Raw genomic sequence first — 23913 nt, forward strand, 5'->3', positions numbered from 1 at the left:
TTGATGGAATTTCAATCCATTAACAGTCATGAGTTTGGGACACTCATTGCTAAAATTAGCAATTGACTCTTTGGTGCGGAATTGAAAGCACATGTTTCAAACACGTGCTGGTCCAGAAAATGCCGCGGCTCATATCGTTTCCTTTACACGGAAGCTGACATCCAGGTTTCATCTATGCTGATAAATATAGGTTTGATCATTAGCACTCAAAAATTTTAAGTTATTGAATTTTTAATATCATGGTGTATGGGAACTGAATTAATACCTTGAGTCCTTGACGATCCTAGTATAGGCCGGCCACCAATCGGAATTACCTCGGCTATTTCTGCGAGACAACCTATGTGACCTGTCGGATGACAGGGAATGGACTGCCCGGTTCCAGTTTAAAGAGTTCTTGCCGTCTCTATGCTTGAAGTCGTTCATTTACAGTTACCTGGCAGAAAATATGATCTGTTGAAATCAGGCGTGAAATACATTATAACAGCTAAATCCAATAGTCAGTAAGGATATTCCAAAACAGTTCTAGGCTCATGATTTTTATCACAGGGGCTCGTATCGTTGCTTAAAATTGACCTGTCATATCTAATATATAGTACATGTATGGCAGGTCAATTGTTAGTCCTACATGTAAGACCGGACGCTGATATTTATGTATAGCACCTAAACAAAATCAACATGTGCTATGTCTTACATGTAGGACTAGTCAATTGTGAGCAACGATACGATCCTCTGTGATTTGTATAGATTGTTGTATGTATGTACAGCATACAGGCACTTGATTTAGGGGGAAACTAATGTGTACACTCACTAATTAACACCGCTTAATTGGTGAGTGTACAGGTCTCACTCAATAGTTCGGTGAATTTTCATCTGACAATGACCAATGGCAGAAAAATGAGAATAAATCTACAACGAAGATACAAAAAAAAAAATGATTTTTGTAGGAAGAATGCTTGTGATATTTTGGCTGAGGCAATCAGGTTAATTCCTTATACATCTGGTGGTTTTTATACTGATCCAGCACTGCAACCAGCCTCTTTTTTACATTCATTTTTGTCAACAAAGAGCTTTTTCGAATATTTTCCTGTGACAAGGTGGCTAAAAGAATCAGTATGTGCCTTATGCATGAATAAAGTTCACTATACTACAACAAATTAGCATACTTTTCATCACCCCTCAGCCATGTAGATTTTTAGATATTTACCTCTGTAGAAGACATATGTCAATACTTTGTTGTTGTTCTAGGGTTTAACACCATTATTCAGCACAAGATAGGCTATACATGGCGGCCAGTATAACTGGTGGAGGAAGAACCCTGGAAAACCCAGGAAAGAACCACCGACCCACGATAAGCTACTGGCAGGCTTTCCCACGTACCCACACTAGCTGAACCTTGGATTTGAACCCATGCAGACTGCTCCAGTGGCCTAGTGGTTAGAGCGTCCATCTTGGATGCGAAAGGTCATGGTTCGATCCCCGGTCGAGTCATACTCAAGACTTACAAAAATGGTACTAACAGCTACCTTGCTTGGCGTTCAACATTAAGAGGTTATTGTTAGGACTGGTCGGCCTGGTGTCTGGATAATGTGACTGGGTGGGACATCATGCTATATGTCTGCGACATGATGCCCCAGTGCTAGACATCACTATAAACTCCCACATTGCAGACATCATAGCGATATGACTGAAACATTGTTAAAGCTACGTTAAAAATCAAAATCACATCACAACACACTGAACCCATGCAGACAGAGGTGAGATGGCCGTGATCCAAAACGGTGAGCGCTTTAGACCACTTGGCCACTCAGGGCCCCATGTCAATATGTAAGCCAAGTTGCCTGTTCATTTGCAGTCCAAGTAATGCATTTGATCTCCATTGCCAGTCTAACTGTGACAAGCAGTCACCAAACAAGCCAACCCATTTTCAAGCATGACTAAAAGTAAATCTAAACCACATTACAGATTTAGCTTCTGTTTGAATTTATAAATGCTAGGCTAATGATAATTAGGTTCATGCCTTCTACCTTAAAAATTAAGGTCATGTGAAAATATGAAACTGTCCAGTGAAACCACACATTAGTCTCTCTTAGAATCAAGTGCCTGTGTATGTATGCCAGAAAGCTTATAACACTGTTATGAATTTAGAACATTACTAAGTATACATAATTTAGCGCAGTACCCCACTCCTCACCTTGGGGATGTGTTTAGTCTTGCAGCATAGGATATCCACCCTGATATTTATGCTCTATGAAAACATAATATCACGGTAGACCTCTTACATTGTAGGACTAATGTATATGTTACACTCTTCCATTTTTTTGTAACCCCTACCAGTTTGAAAAACAAAAGGCATTAGTGATATAAAAAATGAACAAAACTTTGTCATTTCTTTCATCAATTTGTAAGTTTTAACGTGGGTCCCAAATGCTGTCAGCTTGTTGGCATTTTGAATCAAATGGTAGTTTCTTTACTTACACAGCCCCCATATTTGCATGGTTGAGTCTCTTTTCAAGCAACAGATGTGATGTACTTCACTGTTTTTAATAATCTCATTAATTCCCTAAATTTTGGAATTTACTTCTCTTTGAACACATTTTTACAAGAGTTCTTATTCATATGTTCAATTTGTTTTAGAAATAAAGCTAAACATTGCAAATATTAGATGCCCATGAGATGGTTTTTGTTAAAATGGACTGTTCTAGAAAACAGAAAAAGACACTGTGCAGTCTGTTTGTTTACATCGAGAGCTTCCATTTGCTTTGAACCGCCAATAAGTCAACAATGTTGGGGATCCCTTGGTAACAGGTTAGAAATTATAAATGAATGAATGAAATGATTAGGTTTTGTGCATTTTTTATATCCTTGATGCTTTTTATTTTTAAAATCTGTTGGGGAATACAAACAAATGAAAGGATGTGCCAAAATTATAGGACATGACATGTGATTTTGTGGTCTGCCCAGTATTATGCAGATATAGATACATTATATATACATATCTGACTCAACACTATGGAAAATTAACAGAGGGTTTAGAAACTAAGCTTCATCTAAGCAATTTTTTTACTACATCAACCCCAACCCCAATCCCTCACACCTATAATGAATAGTTGAGACCCCCAAATAATAAAAACCTCCCCCCCAAAAAATATCATTAGTTACATGTTTTGTGTTATGGATGTGAAACTTCTTGATTACACAGTGCAATTTTGCCATAAGTCTTAAGTCTTAAAGCTACTTGTTAGCTCATTCTCTACAGAGGTAAAGTTATTGTCACTAAGAAAGGAATTAATCTGGTGGTGATCGTGTTCATAATATGAACGGATGATACAAGAAAGCCACCTCTACTGCTGTGGCAAGCTGTAATTTTGGAAAGGTCTTTATATTGGGTATTCTTAGCATACATTAAGTCCCAGGTGTACTGTGTTAATATTGGTTTTGTTATAGTCATCATTATGGTTAATTATACGAGTTACGCTGTTATAGTGTCCATATTTTTCTGTTGCTGCCAACAAGTCATGTTTTAGGTTATGTCGATTCAGTTTCAACATTCGCAGATATTCTAAAATATTGACGCATTACTGAATTAAGAAAACACAAAAATGCTTTTTAAAACCATTAATTTTTCTCTTAAATTTAATTTACAAGCTGATAATGTATATCTATATACCTATAATTTCCACTCCAAAATTAGACAAGTGAAACATGCAGTTGTAATCACAATAACAACCAATATTTCATGCCCTATTTTGAAAAAAGAGATATGGATCCTTTCTGTTAGAAAAGATGTGATGCATAGTAAACTTTGACTACTCCGGTGGCCTAGTGGTTAGAGCATCCATTTCTGGTGTGGGAGGTTCGGGTTCGAACCCCAGCAGAGTCATACCAAAGACATAAAAATGGTACTAACAGCTGCCTTGCTAGACACTCAGCATTGATGGTTTTGTGTTAGGACTGGTCAGCCTGATGTCAGGATAATGTGACTGAGTGGGACATCATGGTACATGCCTGTGGCATAATGCCCCAGAGCTAGACATCACTATAAACTGCCACACTGCAGACACTGTAGCGACATGACTGGAAAATTGTTAAAGCTACATTAAAAATCCAAATCACACACATAGTAAACTTCTTGTTTGGCAGTATATCCATTTTTCTCAGAGAGGTGATTGTCAGAACAATTGCTTACAACCAAAGATGGTTAAATCATTCATGTCTTGTTAATAATCACTAGAACATGAACACAGTACCATTCAAACCCTTCCACACTGCATATTATGGCCTTGGGCAATATATTTTATTTTCTGTAATATTGACAAGATCAGGCAGGGGAATAATTTGTAATGTGATCATAATGTTTGTTGTTTTATACGTTTGCAGGGTCTAACAATAAAGAAAAGTTGACATTTTATTTTAGGACTTGCTAAGCTCTCATATACACTAAACACAGTGACTACACATCAGAGTTGACCTTGACTGTTTCTCAGACACTTGGGTTATTATGGGTATCTAATGGGTATTTTTTTATTCAGTTAATACGAACTAGTCTACTCAGTAATGATAGTATATTGTAGTAATTGCAGGTAAAATATACATGAAATGAGTGTATGCACAGAATTGACAAAACTACTGCAGTCATTAGTTGCATGCCCAAAAAGGATTGGTGGGGTGAGATAATTGCTGTAGTGGAACAAACGTGATTGTTTACCTGTTCACAAATTTACATTTTATGGATTACTGAATGTGATTGAAATAATCATTGTTTAATGTAATTTTAAACTGAAGAAAAGGATGTTTATTTATTGATTAAAAAAGCAAAGAATTGACAGTAAAAATGCACCATTTGTGTACTCATGTTGTATCTACAGCATTTGTAGGGATGGTTGAATCTCCAGCATTTGCAGGGATGGTTGTATCTCCTGCATTTGCAGGATGGTTGCATCTCCAGCATTTGCAGAGATGGTTGTATCTCCAGCATTTGTAGGGATGGTTGTATCTCCAGCATTTGCAGGGATGGTTGTATCTTAAGCATATACAGGATGGTTGTATCTCCTGCATTTGCAGGGATGGTTGTATCTCCAGCATTTACAGGATGGTTGTATCTCCAGCATTTGCATGGATGGTTGTATCTCCAGCGTTTGCAGGATGGTTGCATCTCCAGCATTTGCAGGATGGTTGTATCTCCAGCATTTACAGGATGGTTGTATCTCCAGCATTTACAGGATGGTTGTATCTCCAGCATTTGCAGAGATGGTTGTATCTCCAGCATTTGTAGGGATGGTTGTATCTCCAGCATTTGCAGGGATGGTTGTATCTTAAGCATATACAGGATGGTTGTATCTCCTGCATTTGCAGGGATGGTTGTATCTCCAGCATTTACAGGATGGTTGTATCTCCAGCATTTGCATGGATGGTTGTATCTCCAGCGTTTGCAGGATGGTTGCATCTCCAGCATTTGCAGGATGGTTGTATCTCCAGCATTTACAGGATGGTTGTATCTCCAGCATTTACAGGATGGTTGTATCTCCAGCATTTGCAGGGATGGTTGTATCTCCAACATTTACAGGATGGTTGTATCTCCAACATTTACAGGATGGCTGTATCTCCAGCATTTGCAGGGATGGTTGTATCTCCAGCATTTACAGGATGGTTGTATCTCCAGCATTTGCAGGGATGGTTGTATCTCCAGCATTTGTAGGGATGGTTGCACTTGGTACCAGCTATGTCTAATTTCCATCATTCCTGAACAAGAAACAAGATCTCCAGTATTTTATAAATTGTAGAATTTTTAAAAAAATCCTGGAACACATTTCATGTGCCTTGTGTTTCAAGACTTTTGGAAGATAATAGAGTTGAAACAATCTTAAGTATAATCATCTGCATTTTCTTCCAATCTAGAGAATTTAATTTCTGAGCATGGCTTTCTAGAATTTTTCTTGTCTTTTTGAGAGTTGATGTGTTTAATTATTGTCAGTTGGACAAATTAACCAACAACAGTGACAATACTGTATGTATGTATGTATGTATGTATGTATGTATGTATGTATGTTTGTATGTATGTATGCATTCATGTATGTATTGATAGACTGACGACAGGAAAAACAACAATATCCCAGTTTTTTTCTGAAGTCAGAGGTAATAAATTTCTTCATGCAGTTTATGAGGTGAAGTAATGACAGAGTTCATTCTTAGAATCAAGAAGTTTTCAAGAAATCTCCACAAAATTGGGTCTTGGGGAAAAAGTAAAATCTTATTGCACATATACAACAACCAAGTGTGGGAGGAACTTGGGTTCTACAAAATCCAAACATTTTCATGAAAAATGACCCAGAGGATTCAGGCATGTTGCACACTCAAACCAACCACATGTCAAGCCCACAAAGTCTTAGTAAAATCCTCCAAATAGTGAAGAGGCAGAAGAGGCAATGATGTGCTAATTCCAACAGTACCTACAATAAACTTTGAAGAATTATCCCCAAAATTGGGCCAGAGATAAAAAGTAAAATCTTGATGTGCATCTGCACTATTGACACATCCAACATTTTAATAAAAATCGTCAGCACTTTGTAAGAGGAAATGCTTGATGAGCTTAATTCTCAGAATGCCTTTTCTTTGAAAATTTATCTAAAATATTCTTTTGGAAATTGAAATAACAGGGGCAAACAAAATTTAAAACTTTTTTGTACATTTACAGCAACCATATATTTAGCCTGCAAGGTTTCATTCAGGTCCTCCAAGTGTTGTAAGACAAGATGGGATGACAAGGATGTTTGTATAGCCTATCATGTGCCGAAAAATGGCATTAAACCCTACAACAACAACAACAACAACAGACAGACAGACAGATGGACAGACTGACATATGGGGGGGGCAGTGACAATGTACCCTCTCTATAATCAGGAGGGATAACAATTTTTCATGGATTATGTTTGTATTAGTGTATTAGCCTGAACAATTGTTACTTTTTTCTTAGCACTTTTATAAACAGGGATTGCACTTGATATATGGAAATGAAATATGTGTACATTACACTTGAGCTTTTTGATTGAAAACATGTATGTCAAGCAGACAGTTAATTGTGGTCTGTCAGATCTGTTCAGCAGAAATGTCTTTGATGATGAATGCAAGAGTAACATTGACAGAGAAAGTTGTCTTGCAAGTAGTTAATGACATTGGTCCAAATGACATATTCATTCATGTCAAGAGTAACATTGACAGAGAAAGTTGTCTTGCAAGTAGTTAATGACATTGGTCCAAATGACATATTCATTCATGTCAAGAGTAACATTGACAGAGAAAGTTGTCTTGCAAGTAGTTAATGACATTGGTCCAAATGACATATTCATTCATGTCAAGAGTAACATTGATAGAGAAAGTTTTTCTTGCAAGTAGTTAATGACATTGGTCCAAATGACATATTCATTCATGTCAAGAGTAACACTGACAGAGAGAGTTTTTCTTGAAAGTAGTTAATGACATTGGTCCAAATGACATATTCATTCATGTCAAGAGTAACATTGACAGAGAAAGTTTTTCTTGCAAGTAGTTAATGACATTGGTCCAAATGACATATTCATTCATGTCAAGAGTAACATTGACAGGGAAAGTTTTTCTTGCAAGTAGTTAATGACATTGGTCCAAATGACATATTCATTCATGTAAAGAGTAACATTGACAGAGAAAGTTGTCTTGCAAGTAGTTAATGATATTGGTCCAAATGACATATTCATTCATGTCAAATAACACTACAGAGTTAAAGACAGAGCAGGGGGGTTGAATCCACCATCATTTTCTTTCTGACAAGGGAGAACAGGCAACTGACAGTTTCATTGTGTGCCTTATAAATTTTGTAGCCAGTCAATTACCTGTGCAGGTGGAACCTCTCATTTCCAAATCCTGTTTTCAAGTTGACTCTCACTTGTTCCAGAAAAGGCAGCATTTGATGCATTATTTTTGATTTTATAGGTAAGATAATATTTGCTCACTAACCCTTTTTATTTCTATTTTGCCATTTTTAATTTTGATACATTTTTTATTATTGCCAGAAAAATCGTAACACAAATGTGGTACTGTAACTACAGAATATAGTGCATATACCTTTATGTTTAGAATTTATGAAAGTTGTACATGCTTATTATTGATATACACATGTACATACAACTGTTGTACATTCTTATTATTGATATACACATGTACATACAACTGTTGTACATTCTTATTATTGATATACACATGTACATACAACTGTTGTACATTCTTATTATTGATATACACATGTACATACAACTGTTGTACATTCTTATTATTGATATACACATGTACATACAACTGTTGTACATTCTTATTATTGATATACACATGTACATACAACTGTTGTACATTCTTATTATTGATATACACATGCACATACAACTGTTGTACATTCTTATTATTGATATACACTTGTACATACAACTGTTGTGCATTCTTATTATTGATATACACATGTACATACAACTGTTGTACATTCTTATTATTGATATACACATGTACATACAACTGTTGTACATTCTTATTATTGATATACACATGTACATACAACTGTTGTACATTCTTATTATTGATATACACATGTACATACAACTGTTGTACATTCTTATTATTGATATGCACATGTACATACAACTGTTGTACATTCTTATTATTGATATACACATGTACATACAACTGTTGTACATTATTATTGATATACACATGTACATACAACTGTTGTACATTCTTATTATTGATATACACATGTACATACAACTGTTGTACATTCTTATTATTGATATACACTTGTACATACAACTGTTGTACATTCTTATTATTGATATACACATGTACATACAACTGTTGTACATTATTATTGATATACACATGTACATACAACTGTTGTACATTCTTATTATTGATATACACATATATATACAACTGTTGTACATTTTTATTATTGATATACACATGTGCATACAACTGTTGTACATTATTATTGATATACACATGTACATACAACTGTTGTACATTCTTATTATTGATATGCACATGTACATACAACTGTTGTATGTACATTCTTATTATTGATATACACATGTACATACAACTGTTGTACATTCTTATTATTGATATACACATGTACATACAACTGTTGTGCATTCTTATTATTGATATACACATATACATACAACTGTTGTACATTATTATTATTGATATACACATGTACATACAACTGTTGTACATTCTTATTATTGATATACACATGTACATACAACTGTTGTACATTCTTATTATTGATATACACATGTACATACAACTGTTGTACATTATTATTATTGATATACACATGTACATACAACTGTTGTACATTCTTATTATTGATATACACATGTACATACAACTGTTGTACATTCTTATTATTGATATACACATGTACATACAACTGTTGTACATTCTTATTATTGATATACACATGTACATACAACTGTTGTACATTATTATTATTGATATACACATGTACATACAACTGTTGTACATTCTTATTATTGATATACACATGTACATACAACTGTTGTACATTCTTATTATTGATATACACATGTACATACAACTGTTGTACATTATTATTATTGATATACACATGTACATACAACTGTTGTACATTCTTATTATTGATATACACATGTACATACAACTGTTGTACATTCTTATTATTGATATACACATGTACATACAACTGTTGTACATTCTTATTATTGATATACACTTGTACATACAACTGTTGTATGTACATTCTTATTATTGATATACACATGTACATACAACTGTTGTGCATTCTTATTATTGATATACACATGTACATACAACTGTTGTGCATTCTTATTATTGATATACACATGTACATACAACTGTTGTGCATTCTTATTATTGATATACACATGTACATACAACTGTTGTACATTATTATTGATATACACATGTACATACAACTGTTGTGCATTCTTATTATTGATATACACATGTACATACAACTGTTGTGCATTCTTATTATTGATATACACATGTACATACAACTGTTGTACATTCTTATTATTGATATACACATGTACATACAACTGTTGTACATTCTTATTATTGATATACACATGTACATACAACTGTTGTATGTACATTCTTATTATTGATATACACTTGTACATACAACTGTTGTACATTCTTATTATTGATATACACATGTACATACAACTGTTGTACATTCTTATTATTGATATACACATGTACATACAACTGTTGTACATTCTTATTATTGATATACACATGTACATACAACTGTTGTACATTCTTATTATTGATATACACTTGTACATACAACTGTTGTACATTCTTATTATTGATATACACTTGTACATACAACTGTTGTGCATTCTTATTATTGATATACACATGTACATACAACTGTTGTATGTACATTCTTATTATTGATATACACATGTACATACAACTGTTGTACATTCTTATTATTGATATACACTTGTACATACAACTGTTGTATGTACATTCTTATTATTGATATACACATGTACATACAACTGTTGTGCATTCTTATTATTGATATACACATGTACATACAACTGTTGTATGTACATTCTTATTATTGATATACACATGTACATACAACTGTTGTACGTTCTTATTATTGATATACACATGTACATACAACTGTTGTGCATTTTTATTATTGATATACACATGTACATACAACTGTTGTACATTCTTATTATTGACATACACATGTACATACAACTGTTGTACATTATTATTGATATACACATGTACATACAACTGTTGTACATTCTTATTATTGATATACACATGTACATACAACTGTTGTACATTCTTATTATTGATATACACATATACATACAACTGTTGTACATTTCTTATTATTGATATACACATGTACATACAACTGTTGTACATTATTATTGATATACACATGTACATACAACTGTTGTGCATTCTTATTATTGATATACACATGTACATACAACTGTTGTACGTTCTTATTATTGATATACACATGTACATACAACTGTTGTACATTCTTATTATTGATATACACATGTACATACAACTGTTGTACATTATTATTGATATACACATGTACATACAACTGTTGTACGTTCTTATTATTGATATACACATGTACATACAACTGTTGTACATTTTTATTATTGATATACACATGTACATACAACTGTTGTGCATTCTTATTATTGACATACACATGTACATACAACTGTTGTACATTATTATTGATATACACATGTACATACAACTGTTGTACATTCTTATTATTGATATACACATGTACATACAACTGTTGTACATTATTATTGATATACACATGTACATACAACTGTTGTACATTCTTATTATTGATATACACATGTACATACAACTGTTGTGCATTCTTATTATTGATATACACATGTACATACAACTGTTGTACATTCTTATTATTGATATACACATGTACATACAACTGTTGTACATTATTATTGATATACACATGTACATACAACTGTTGTACGTTCTTATTATTGATATACACATGTACATACAACTGTTGTGCATTCTTATTATTGATATACACATGTACATACAACTGTTGTACGTTCTTATTATTGATATACACATGTACATACAACTGTTGTACATTCTTATTATTGATATACACATGTACATACAACTGTTGTGCATTCTTATTATTGACATACACATGTACATACAACTGTTGTACATTATTATTGATATACACATGTACATACAACTGTTGTACATTCTTATTATTGATATACACATGTACATACAACTGTTGTACATTTTTATTATTGATATACACATGTACATACAACTGTTGTACGTTCTTATTATTGATATACACATGTACATACAACTGTTGTGCATTCTTATTATTGATATACACATGTACATACAACTGTTGTACATTATTATTGATATACACATGTACATACAACTGTTGTACGTTCTTATTATTGATATACACATGTACATACAACTGTTGTGCATTCTTATTATTGATATACACATGTACATACAACTGTTGTACATTATTATTGATATACACATGTACATACAACTGTTGTACGTTCTTATTATTGATATACACATGTACATACAACTGTTGTACATTCTTATTATTGATATACACATGTACATACAACTGTTGTACATTCTTATTATTGATATACACATGTACATACAACTGTTGTGCATTCTTATTATTGATATACACATGTACATACAACTGTTGTACATTATTATTGATATACACATGTACATACAACTGTTGTACGTTCTTATTATTGATATACACATGTACATACAACTGTTGTACATTCTTATTATTGATATACACATGTACATACAACTGTTGTGCATTCTTATTATTGATATACACATGTACATACAACTGTTGTACATTCTTATTATTGATATACACATGTACATACAACTGTTGTACATTCTTATTATTGATATACACATGTACATACAACTGTTGTACATTCTTATTATTGATATACACATGTACATACAACTGTTGTACATTCTTATTATTGATATACACATGTACATACAACTGTTGTACATTCTTATTATTGATATACACATGTACATACAACTGTTGTACATTCTTATTATTGATATACACATATACATACAACTGTTGTGCATTCTTATTATTGATATACACATGTACATACAACTGTTGTACATTATTATTATTGATATACACATGTACATACAACTGTTGTACATTCTTATTATTGATATGCACATGTACATACAACTGTTGTACATTCTTATTATTGATATGCACATGTACATACAACTGTTGTACATTATTATTGATATACACATATACATACAACTGTTGTGCATTCTTATTATTGATATACACATGTACATACAACTGTTGTACGTTCTTATTATTGATATACACATGTACATACAACTGTTGTACATTCTTATTATTGATATACACATGTACATACAACTGTTGTACATTCTTATTATTGATATACACATGTACATACAACTGTTGTGCATTCTTATTATTGATATACACATGTACATACAACTGTTGTACATTATTATTGATATACACATGTACATACAACTGTTGTACGTTCTTATTATTGATATACACATGTACATACAACTGTTGTACATTCTTATTATTGATATACACATGTACATACAACTGTTGTACATTATTATTGATATACACATGTACATACAACTGTTGTACATTCTTATTATTGATATACACATGTACATACAACTGTTGTACATTCTTATTATTGATATACACATGTACATACAACTGTTGTACATTATTATTGATATACACATGTACATACAACTGTTGTACGTTCTTATTATTGATATACACATGTACATACAACTGTTGTACATTTTTATTATTGATATACACATGTACATACAACTGTTGTGCATTCTTATTATTGACATACACATGTACATACAACTGTTGTACATTATTATTGATATACACATGTACATACAACTGTTGTACATTCTTATTATTGATATACACATATACATACAACTGTTGTACATTATTATTGATATACACATGTACATACAACTGTTGTACATTCTTATTATTGATATACACATGTACATACAACTGTTGTGCATTCTTATTATTGATATACACATGTACATACAACTGTTGTACATTCTTATTATTGATATACACATGTACATACAACTGTTGTACATTATTATTGATATACACATGTACATACAACTGTTGTACGTTCTTATTATTGATATACACATGTACATACAACTGTTGTGCATTCTTATTATTGATATACACATGTACATACAACTGTTGTACGTTCTTATTATTGATATACACATGTACATACAACTGTTGTACATTCTTATTATTGATATACACATGTACATACAACTGTTGTGCATTCTTATTATTGACATACACATGTACATACAACTGTTGTACATTATTATTGATATACACATGTACATACAACTGTTGTACATTCTTATTATTGATATACACATGTACATACAACTGTTGTACATTTTTATTATTGATATACACATGTACATACAACTGTTGTACGTTCTTATTATTGATATACACATGTACATACAACTGTTGTGCATTCTTATTATTGATATACACATGTACATACAACTGTTGTACATTATTATTGATATACACATGTACATACAACTGTTGTACGTTCTTATTATTGATATACACATGTACATACAACTGTTGTGCATTCTTATTATTGATATACACATGTACATACAACTGTTGTACATTATTATTGATATACACATGTACATACAACTGTTGTACGTTCTTATTATTGATATACACATGTACATACAACTGTTGTACATTCTTATTATTGATATACACATGTACATACAACTGTTGTACATTCTTATTATTGATATACACATGTACATACAACTGTTGTGCATTCTTATTATTGATATACACATGTACATACAACTGTTGTACATTATTATTGATATACACATGTACATACAACTGTTGTACGTTCTTATTATTGATATACACATGTACATACAACTGTTGTACATTCTTATTATTGATATACACATGTACATACAACTGTTGTGCATTCTTATTATTGATATACACATGTACATACAACTGTTGTACATTCTTATTATTGATATACACATGTACATACAACTGTTGTACATTCTTATTATTGATATACACATGTACATACAACTGTTGTACATTCTTATTATTGATATACACATGTACATACAACTGTTGTACATTCTTATTATTGATATACACATGTACATACAACTGTTGTACATTCTTATTATTGATATACACATATACATACAACTGTTGTGCATTCTTATTATTGATATACACATGTACATACAACTGTTGTACATTATTATTATTGATATACACATGTACATACAACTGTTGTACATTCTTATTATTGATATGCACATGTACATACAACTGTTGTACATTCTTATTATTGATATGCACATGTACATACAACTGTTGTACATTATTATTGATATACACATATACATACAACTGTTGTGCATTCTTATTATTGATATACACATGTACATACAACTGTTGTACGTTCTTATTATTGATATACACATGTACATACAACTGTTGTACATTCTTATTATTGATATACACATGTACATACAACTGTTGTACATTCTTATTATTGATATACACATGTACATACAACTGTTGTGCATTCTTATTATTGATATACACATGTACATACAACTGTTGTACATTATTATTGATATACACATGTACATACAACTGTTGTACGTTCTTATTATTGATATACACATGTACATACAACTGTTGTACATTCTTATTATTGATATACACATGTACATACAACTGTTGTACATTATTATTGATATACACATGTACATACAACTGTTGTACATTCTTATTATTGATATACACATGTACATACAACTGTTGTATGTACATTCTTATTATTGATATACACATGTACATACAACTGTTGTACATTATTATTGATATACACATGTACATACAACTGTTGTACATTCTTATTATTGATATACACATATATATACAACTGTTGTACATTTTTATTATTGATATACACATGTACATACAACTGTTGTACATTTTTATTATTGATATACACATGTGCATACAACTGTTGTACATTATTATTGATATACACATGTACATACAACTGTTGTACATTCTTATTATTGATATGCACATGTACATACAACTGTTGTATGTACATTCTTATTATTGATATACACATGTACATACAACTGTTGTGCATTTTTATTATTGATATACACATGTACATACAACTGTTGTACATTCTTATTATTGATATACACATATATATACAACTGTTGTACATTTTTATTATTGATATACACATGTGCATACAACTGTTGTACATTCTTATTATTGATATACACATGTACATACAACTGTTGTACATTCTTATTATTGATATGCACATGTACATACAACTGTTTTATGTACATTCTTATTATTGATATACACATGTACATACAACTGTTGTAGATTCTTATTATTGATATACACATGTACATACAACTGTTGTACGTTCTTATTATTGATATACACATGTACATACAACTGTTGTACATTCTTATCATTGATATACACATGTACATACAACTGTTGTACATTATTATTGATATACACATGTACATACAACTGTTGTACGTTCTTATTATTGATATACACATGTACATACAACTGTTGTACATTCTTATTATTGATATACACATGTACATACAACTGTTGTACATTATTATTGATATACACATGTACATACAACTGTTGTACGTTCTTATTATTGATATACACATGTACATACAACTGTTGTACATTCTTATTATTGATATACACATGTACATACAACTGTTGTACATTATTATTGATATACACATGTACATACAACTGTTGTACATTCTTATTATTGATATACACATATATATACAACTGTTGTACATTCTTATTATTGATATGCACATGTACATACAACTGTTGTATGTACATTCTTATTATTGATATACACATGTACATACAACTGTTGTACATTATTATTGATATACACATGTACATACAACTGTTGTACATTCTTATTATTGATATACACATATATATACAACTGTTGTACATTTTTATTATTGATATACACATGTGCATACAACTGTTGTACATTCTTATTATTGATATACACATGTACATACAACTGTTGTACATTCTTATTATTGATATGCACATGTACATACAACTGTTGTATGTACATTCTTATTATTGATATACACATGTACATACAACTGTTGTACATTCTTATTATTGATATACACATGTACATACAACTGTTGTACGTTCTTATTATTGATATACACATGTACATACAACTGTTGTACATTCTTATTATTGATATACACATGTACATACAACTGTTGTACATTATTATTGATATACACATGTACATACAACTGTTGTACGTTCTTATTATTGATATACACATGTACATACAACTGTTGTACATTCTTATTATTGATATACACATGTACATACAACTGTTGTACATTATTATTGATATACACATGTACATACAACTGTTGTACGTTCTTATTATTGATATACACATGTACATACAACTGTTGTACATTCTTATTATTGATATACACATGTACATACAACTGTTGTACATTATTATTGATATACACATGTACATACAACTGTTGTACATTATTATTGATATACACATGTACATACAACTGTTGTACGTTCTTATTATTGATATACACATGTACATACAACTGTTGTACATTCTTATTATTGATATGCACATGTACATACAACTGTTGTATGTACATTCTTATTATTGATATACACATGTACATACAACTGTTGTACATTCTTATTATTGATATACACATGTACATACAACTGTTGTACGTTCTTATTATTGATATACACATGTACATACAACTGTTGTGCATTCTTATTATTGATATACACATGTATATACAACTGTTGTACATTCTTATTATTGATATACACATGTACATACAACTGTTGTACATTCTTATTATTGATATACACATGTACATACAACTGTTGTACATTCTTATTATTGATATGCACATGTACATACAACTGTTGTATGTACATTCTTATTATTGATATACACATGTACATACAACTGTTGTACATTCTTATTATTGATATACACATGTACATACAACTGTTGTACATTCTTATTATTGATATACACATGTACATACAACTGTTGTACATTCTTATTATTGATATACACATGTACATACAACTGTTGTACATTCTTATTATTGATATACACATGTACATACAACTGTTGTACATTCTTATTATTGATATACACATGTACATACAACTGTTGTACGTTCTTATTATTGATATACACATGTGCATACAACTGTTGTACATTCTTATTATTGATATGCACATGTACATACAACTGTTGTATGTACATTCTTATTATTGATATACACATGTACATACAACTGTTGTACATTCTTATTATTGATATACACATGTACATACAACTGTTGTACGTTCTTATTATTGATATACACATGTACATACAACTGTTGTGCATTCTTATTATTGATATACACATGTACATACAACTGTTGTACATTATTATTGATATACACATGTACATACAACTGTTGTACATTCTTATTATTGATATGCACATGTACATACAACTGTTGTATGTACATTCTTATTATTGATATACACATGTACATACAACTGTTGTACATTCTTATTATTGATATACACATGTACATACAACTGTTGTACGTTCTTATTATTGATATACACATGTACATACAACTGTTGTGCATTCTTATTATTGATATACACATGTACATACAACTGTTGTACATTATTATTGATATACACATGTACATACAACTGTTGTACATTCTTATTATTGATATGCACATGTACATACAACTGTTGTATGTACATGCTTATTATTGATATACACATGTACATACAACTGTTGTACATTCTTATTATTGATATACACATGTACATACAACTGTTGTGCATTCTTATTATTGATATACACATGTACATACAACTGTTGTACGTTCTTATTATTGATATACACATGTACATACAACTGTTGTACATTCTTATTATTGATATACACATGTACATGCAAATGTTATGCATTCTTATTATTAATATACACATGTACATACTACCATTGGTGTCAACTTGTACGGTTTACCTGTAATTTGTAAGGTTTTTTCCTTTTTTGTCAGTGTACAACAGTATAACCGTTTTGTATGTTTTTTTGGTAAAAAAATATAAATTAATTTTGTTATTGTTTTTTGTGCATCTGGGACCTTTGGCATAATTTTTTTTAGCACGAGAATTCATTGAGATTATGGTGGCCTGAAAAAACCAATCAAATCATACTCAAAACTCCAGTGTGTGAAGATCTTGTTGTTTATTACTCAGAGATTAGATGCTCACTCGGATTTCTAATATTGACAAACTACCTGTGTAGTAAGTATGTTTTCTTATTTTATACATTATTATTTTATTATTTATACTTATTACTATCAAATGTATAAAGTTCGCTTCAATTTTCATACTTTATATAGTGTGGATATAGTGTGGCAATCTTGGTGTAACCATAATTCTCTCCGACTTTTCTGTGTGGAGATAAGTCGATTTATTACAATGTTTAACAATACATGTATACTAATTAAAAATAAATACTCTACTGATTTTAGCACCGACATTTTATTGTGCTGTTATTGTTTTGAGTTAAGTTTGTCAGATAGGTAATGCAAACAGGAAGATGCATTGCCATAATGACGAACTTAGTACACATACTGAGTGACTTGAAAATGTGTAACACTGCTAATTTATATCAAGTTTGTGATCAAAATCGGCTTAATATCTTGGGGTTTATGGGGAAAAATATAAATTTGTAACATATTTGTAATCAGATCTTCCTCTATCACATGTCAAATATGAATTTTTTAATTTTTTATTTTTTATTTCTCTCTAGTTGAAATATTCCATCCATCAAATGACTGAGCCTAACTCAAAGAAACACAAGCTTGAAGACACTGACCGAGGTCGTGTCAAGTTTCAGGCTGATTGCATTAAAGTCTTCCCTTGCGTTGTAGATGTATCCAAGTTAGGATCCTCACATGCTTTTTGTAAAATATGCAGTAAAGACATTCAAGTGGTGGTGTCGAGCATATATGATCTGGAGGAACACTTCAGGACAAAACTTCATGAAAGAAATTTTGAAATGAAAAAGGGAGCATCCATCAAAAGCTTCTTTGCATAGCCAAAGCAGGAAGATGATAGTATTATAAGTAAAAGGAATGAAATAAAGTTTCAGAAATGTAAATAATTATGTAAATATGTGTCATAATAATTTGTGTATAGCATTTGTTGTTTTAAAACTGTTGATCTTATATAATGTATGAATACATTTTTTCATGTAAGGTTCTTTTGGTCTTTGCAAGGTTTTTATTGGTCTGGTGTACAGGTTTTCATCTCAAAGGGTTGACACCTGTGACATACTACATTTTTATTGTTGATATGCACATGTACATACAAAGTTATGCATATGGGTACAACCATTGCACATATTGATACAACTAATGTTAAAGTTGCAGTATTCATGATGTACAAGGATTTGGGTTATAATGGAATGGATAGTTGGTTGAAGATGTGGGAAGACCTATTTAGTTTGAGTGTAACTAATATCACACCGCAGGCCTATACCTTATTCAACATGCCCTAGAATCACAGAATAAACAAAAATATATGGTGTGGAAATAAAATATATTTTAGTGTTTCCTTCAAGTTTCTTTATTTTGTTTCTGTATATTTGTCATATAATTTTAAAACATTACTATATTCTCATAAGGGATATTCATCCAAATAGTTGTCCAGATCCTCTATTTGCTTTCTTCTACATCTGGCTTTCTACCATAGCCATTCTTAAATTGGATTTGCACATGGTCTATTCAGCAATTCTAGGTCACCATTGCTGGACTGTACCTGTTTTCGTTTCAGATAAGAGATAGTGACAAGAAAATGAGTTCAGTAAAGCAGGAGGACAATGGTGCAGCTCCTGCAACTCACACAGAAGATTCTATGGACAATACGAATAAAAGTGGTGTTGAAATTACTCTCAGATATGAAGGGGATGGACAAGGGGATAGACATCAAAAGTGCTTAGCTGTACGACAGACCTGTCACAGTTGCTGGATGCCTGTTAGATCTAAATACAATTCCCTTCCAGAAAACCCATCTCGATTACAGAGGTTAAAGCATGCACTTCTGTGTCCACCCCATGGAAAAATGGCCCATTACATTCAACTGGTCATTCTGTTTTGTGTGGCCTGGGCCACTCTGATTTCCCTGACACAGAATGAGGCCCTACCTGGTGGCCATTTCTTCAGTCTTCTGGTCCTTTTCTTTTCATCAGTGATTGGTGGATACATTGTTTCACTGCTCAGGCTACCTCCTTTACTTGGTGAGTAAACATGGAACCTCATTTACACATTTACAAAGGGAAGAAAACTACTGTATATATACCCTTATGAGATGAATTCAACTGCAAACTGCACAGACTCTGATCTGCCATTGCATAATGGATTTATTTGTAAAAAGTTAAAAATTGTGTCCATCCTTCTTCTCAGGGTTGTAACACCAATACAGCTACATCTGTTTACATCAAACTTGCGCTGTAAGTGCAATAGGAAGTGTTGTGCTACAATGTATGGTTCCTGTGACATACTGAAACATAAAACTATATTAAAAACATGGCCAGGGCTGCATTTGAATGCCTCTTCACTAATTGCCATCAGACTTAAACTGATGATGCATCTTAGGATGGACATTTATCACATGCCAAAACTAGGTAACTGTGGCCTATCTTTCAGGATTTATTTGAAAGTGCCTAAAAATTGTGACAATCATTCCCATTTGAAATGAAATTTCAATCTGACTGCACCTGTTGACTTCAAATATACACTTGGGATATGTATGTTTCGTGCATCAAAATTTGGTGAATGACCTACTTTCAGGATGTATTGAAAAATTGTTACATTTGTATGAGCTCTGAGTTCACTACTTGTAGACCTATTATTATTAAAAGTAGGTCATGTGACCTTTTTTCCAGGATTTTGCATATTACTGGTACTTAAAATTGGTGTCTGTGCTCTAATCTCAAAATAATCTTGAAACCAAGTGAGCAGTGTAGGGTGCAAATAGGGATGACACTTTATCAAACAATAAAATTTGCTTGCTGTAACCTACTTTCTGTGGGTAACCTAGACACTCTTAAAAGTACCTACTCATGCCATGTAGGCTGGTATGCTTTGTGAGCTCCTGCTTGCCAACAAGTGTTTTTTTCTCTTTAACTCACTTGTGATGAATACTGCTAACAACAAAACATATCATAATATCTATCAGTCTAGTATCAACTTTTGCTTATGGGCAGTCTTTCCATCCATACGTTTAAATTTTATTCATTCTAGATTAAACTGTACAAAAGTGGCAACAGCTCAGCTGATATGAAGTGGTCTGTGTGGGAAATGAAACCAGAGTATTTAGGGAATATTGACCTCTAACAGACGTCATGAACTCTTTCATAATTGGTCAGTCATGGAATAAAATGATGTAGAAGTGCAAAGCAAATGCATTGCCTTTTCTCTCTGTTTAGATCTTCATAGGTTTTATGTTCTACCATGATATTAGTATTGGCATATAGTGTTATCCATGTCTGTCTTTTTATCTGTCTGTCCCTGCATCTGTTCATTTTCACCTTTGTTATGTGTGTGTGTATATATATATATATATATATATATATATATATATATATATATATATATATATATATATATATATATATATATATCATGCCTTTAACTTTTGGTTCATGACTGAAGGTTGCAGTGAGCTATTAATAGGTGTTTACAAGTTTTAAACTTGATCTTAATAATGAACCATTTTACATGTTTAGGGTAATTTCCCCTTGGATGACTAAGTCAGGTGGATTATGTTGCAACATTGGGATGAATTGTAAAATATGTCATGTGGGAGGTATTGCGACTTAAATTGATTATGAAATATTGCAAGATAGAGCCGTATATAGCATATAAAGATGAAGAACTAAAATGTTTATTCCTATTTACTATGTGTTTATTTTAAATTCAATTTGCAGAATAATTTAATGTTGTGTTAGACATAATTTGAGAGGACTCATTTGTTTGGGTTATTCATTGTAATTACAGAGAGCTCATTGACTTTGAACTAAAATATTATTCTGGGATTATTGTGAATTCATTCAAATGAGTTTTGGACAATGACATTTTGATTCATAAAGATTGTTGACATGTAAGCATATTCAAGGATATTAGGACAACAGCACATTTGAGATCTGGAATTCATTTGGAACAGTATTCTTTTGGATGGTATATTCATAATGCTGTAAGTTCTTCTTAAATTTTCATCTTATAACTTAGATAGTTAAATAATTGTTAAATTTTACATAACTTGTTGGTTTTGCTTCTTTCTGTTATGTAATTTAAGACCATAGAGTCATAACACTTTGGTCAAGTTATGTAATGAAGTCAGTTTTCAGGTACTGTGATGGGGAATCCATGGTCCATGAGTCATATACATCTAGTTTTGTATTGGCCTTAATAGAAACATAAAGCTGAATTTTTTGTTATGTGAATTTTTATTTGTAAGGAATGCTGATAATTGGATGCTTGCTGAAAAATATCCCCATCATCAAGATGATTGGAGACAGTTTAAACCAACAATGGTCATCTGTGCTCAGGTTTGTTATTTGATGTTAATACCTCTAGAACTCATCGTGTTATATTCCTCCTTTATCATTAGGTATGAATAATGTTGTTTCAATTTTTTATGATTATTACCTTACTTTCATTAGTAATGAATATCAGTATTACTCTCAGGCATATATCCATTTTTAGCTCACCTGGCTATAAGACCAAGTAAATTAATTGTAGAATGGCTATAAGGCCAAGTGAATTAATGGTAGAATGGCTAAAAGGCCACGTGAATTAATGGTAGAATGGCTATAAGGCCAAGTGAATTAATGGTAGAATGGCTATAAGGCCAAGTGAATTAATGGTAGAATGGCTAAAAGGCCAACTGAATTAATGGTAGAA

The 23913-nt window shown here is 31.5% G+C and overlaps 1 protein-coding gene across 2 annotated transcripts in view; it reads left to right on the forward strand.

Moving 5' to 3' along the window:
* Positions 1 to 354: 354 nt before the first annotated feature.
* LOC149802507 (sodium/hydrogen exchanger 9B2-like) overlaps positions 355 to 23913 on the forward strand; it is a 75263-nt gene continuing 51704 nt past the window's right edge. For both annotated transcript variants that reach the window (XM_089951750.1, XM_089951751.1), the window contains exons 1-3: positions 355 to 500; positions 20783 to 21245; positions 23468 to 23558. In XM_089951750.1, the coding sequence (XP_089807876.1) occupies positions 20804 to 21245; positions 23468 to 23558 (533 nt within the window). In that variant the 5' untranslated portion in view covers positions 355 to 500; positions 20783 to 20803. The remainder of the gene's footprint in view (positions 501 to 20782; positions 21246 to 23467; positions 23559 to 23913) is intronic.

Source organism: Sinohyriopsis cumingii, chromosome 3 (genome assembly GCF_028554795.1).
Source record: "Sinohyriopsis cumingii isolate HCF-2022 chromosome 3, ASM2855479v2, whole genome shotgun sequence".
Lineage (NCBI taxonomy): Eukaryota > Metazoa > Mollusca > Bivalvia > Unionida > Unionidae > Sinohyriopsis > Sinohyriopsis cumingii.